The 2,169-nt window shown below is 39.6% G+C and overlaps 1 protein-coding gene across 1 annotated transcript in view; it reads left to right on the top strand.

Annotated features, from left to right (window-relative positions):
- The window catches only part of LOC104403869 (disco-interacting protein 2 homolog C), a gene marked incomplete at its 3' end in the record, with an annotated part of 104,485 nt that extends 102,706 nt beyond the window's left edge, over window positions 1–1,779 (top strand). The window contains exon 30 of the mRNA XM_010012148.1: window positions 1,718–1,779. Coding sequence (XP_010010450.1) covers window positions 1,718–1,779 — 62 coding nt within the window. The remainder of the gene's footprint in view (window positions 1–1,717) is intronic.
- Window positions 1,780–2,169: the final 390 nt, after the last annotated feature.

Here is a 2,169-nt window from a genome sequence, read left to right as displayed (position 1 = left end):
TTCCCTGCTGCTATAGCCTCACAGGCTGGGGAAGCTGGCCGAGCAGGTAGGGGATTTTCATGTTCCCTCAATACCCACCTATCAGCTTCCAACAGTGGGACAGACTAGAAATTGAGTCTGGAGATTTGGGGATTTTCAGATCCTTCTATGAAATTATAAGCAAGTCCACTATAGCTTTACCTGGATGCAGATTTCATCAAAGCTGTCTGTAGTAACTATTTCATTCACACTGAAAATAACAAATACCATAGTGATTGTCTTTGATTTTCAAACTTGACACTTTCCATTGTTTTATAAATCAATTCAGGTTTGGTTTTATTTTTAAAGATAACCAATTTTTCCTTGATTTTGGTTTGTTTGGGTCTTTTTTTTTTTTTTAACATTGCATATATTTCAAATAAGTTCTCCACTCAGCACTAGTCTGTTACACTGCTGAGTTTACTAGTAGACTGAAAATTGTGTCGTTAATAGCTAGAGAGGATATTGTATCTTGTATTGTGTATAACAAGCTAAAGAGGCTAACATGCATGTGCAGCTCTATTACTCTTTTTCTCTTCTGGTGGTGGGTCACTATCAGTATCTGTACTGTAAGTACCAACTGGAATTGGTAACTCTCTTCCTCTTTAGATGATACAAAAATTATCTCTTTGTGAAACTACATCACAAATGGTGGAACTACCAACCAGTATTGTCAAAATGTAACATTTATCCCTAGCCATTCCTAATGTGAAGAATTATACTCTGTAATATATCCCAAACAGGACAGAAATCACTGGGAGTTGATGTTGCCTGCTGTTTTAAACAGTAAACAACTGATAAAGGAGTTCCTGCACCTCTAGATTACCAGGGTTAGGTGAATTTATCTGCTGAAAAGAAAAGTTCCAGTGTCCCAAAATGAAGTTGTGCTTTTCTTCTAGCTTTCTGCTTAGCAGTGACATGAGGTGTGCAGCAGAGAAGAGCCCTAGACTAGAGCATTGAGAATTCACAGGATGTTCAGTGGTGATGAGTTTGAAGCTTCAGCTAAGGAAGATCACCGCAGGTTACAAAACTGCAGCAAAGCTGTGGGTGGAAAGGCCTGAAAGACTGTATCATCTCTGCATGAAAGTAAACTAAAATTAGTCTACTGCTTTTCAAGTAGCTAAATATTGTGACATAAAGCAAGGATTTAAATTATGCAGTGGAAGACTGAAAAGGAACAGAATAATTGCTTACAGACCTTCAGTCCGGTTCATGTCTTGCGTGCTACCTTTACTATCTTTAGCTTCAAGTATATTCTCTGTTGCATGTATGGAAGACTCTGAGTAAACCATGCTTCACATTCCTGACCATGTGCTTCTGCCATTAAACCGTGTCTCCTCAGCAACTTCTGCCTTCCTTTATATGGCAAAACTTGGTTAACATTTTTTATATGTATCCACGTGCTGATTACTTGGCCTCTTGTAGCAAATAAAGCCTATGTTGACATGTGTTTGGTTAAGTAGTATGGCCGCTTGATGTTTTTCCAAACCCCAGGGTAACAAGTACCTGACGGTAGGTATGTTTTCCAGTGCTCTTTCTGATTCTATAAAGCTGAGCTTTGTTTGATGAATAGCTTAACTATAACTTGTCATTTGATTAGCATAATGAGCAGCAAAATGAATGTTCGGTTATTCTGGGGGTAAAACTCTTTTCTCCTCCCAGCCTTCAGGTTCTGATTAGCTGATGTTGTTGTTTACAGGGAACATCTGGACCAGATCCCACCACTGTGTATGTTGATATGAGGGCACTGAGGCATGACAGGTCGGAACCACCTTTTTCTTTTTCTCTAACACACACAATTAACAGTGTCTAGCAGAAAGCTACTTCAGCACACCTCACAGTCCTGAAAACCTCTGTAGTCCTCCTAAATAATTTGTGCTAACTTCTACCAGCGAGCAGACATAGATACTTTTATGAGTTGGTTAATTAATTTTACCACTGATAAAACTAAAGCATCTGACATCACCACTGTGATGACTAACAAGATTCCCTGCTTTTGTTGCCTTCAGGATTTCATGACACTTGTATTCAGGTGGTACAGGCCTAGACAGTCCCTAAGAAATAGAGATCTGTTGGGCCTCTTAGCTTCACAGAGGTGTTTCTTCTGGGTTGGCAACCAGCAGGGAGACCATGGCGGGGAATTTACTGCAG

The sequence above is a fragment of the Nestor notabilis genome, unplaced genomic scaffold (assembly GCF_000696875.1).
Source record: "Nestor notabilis isolate BGI_N333 unplaced genomic scaffold, ASM69687v1 scaffold16303, whole genome shotgun sequence".
NCBI classification, from domain to species: domain Eukaryota; kingdom Metazoa; phylum Chordata; class Aves; order Psittaciformes; family Psittacidae; genus Nestor; species Nestor notabilis.
This window is presented reverse-complemented; position numbering and strand designations above follow the sequence as displayed.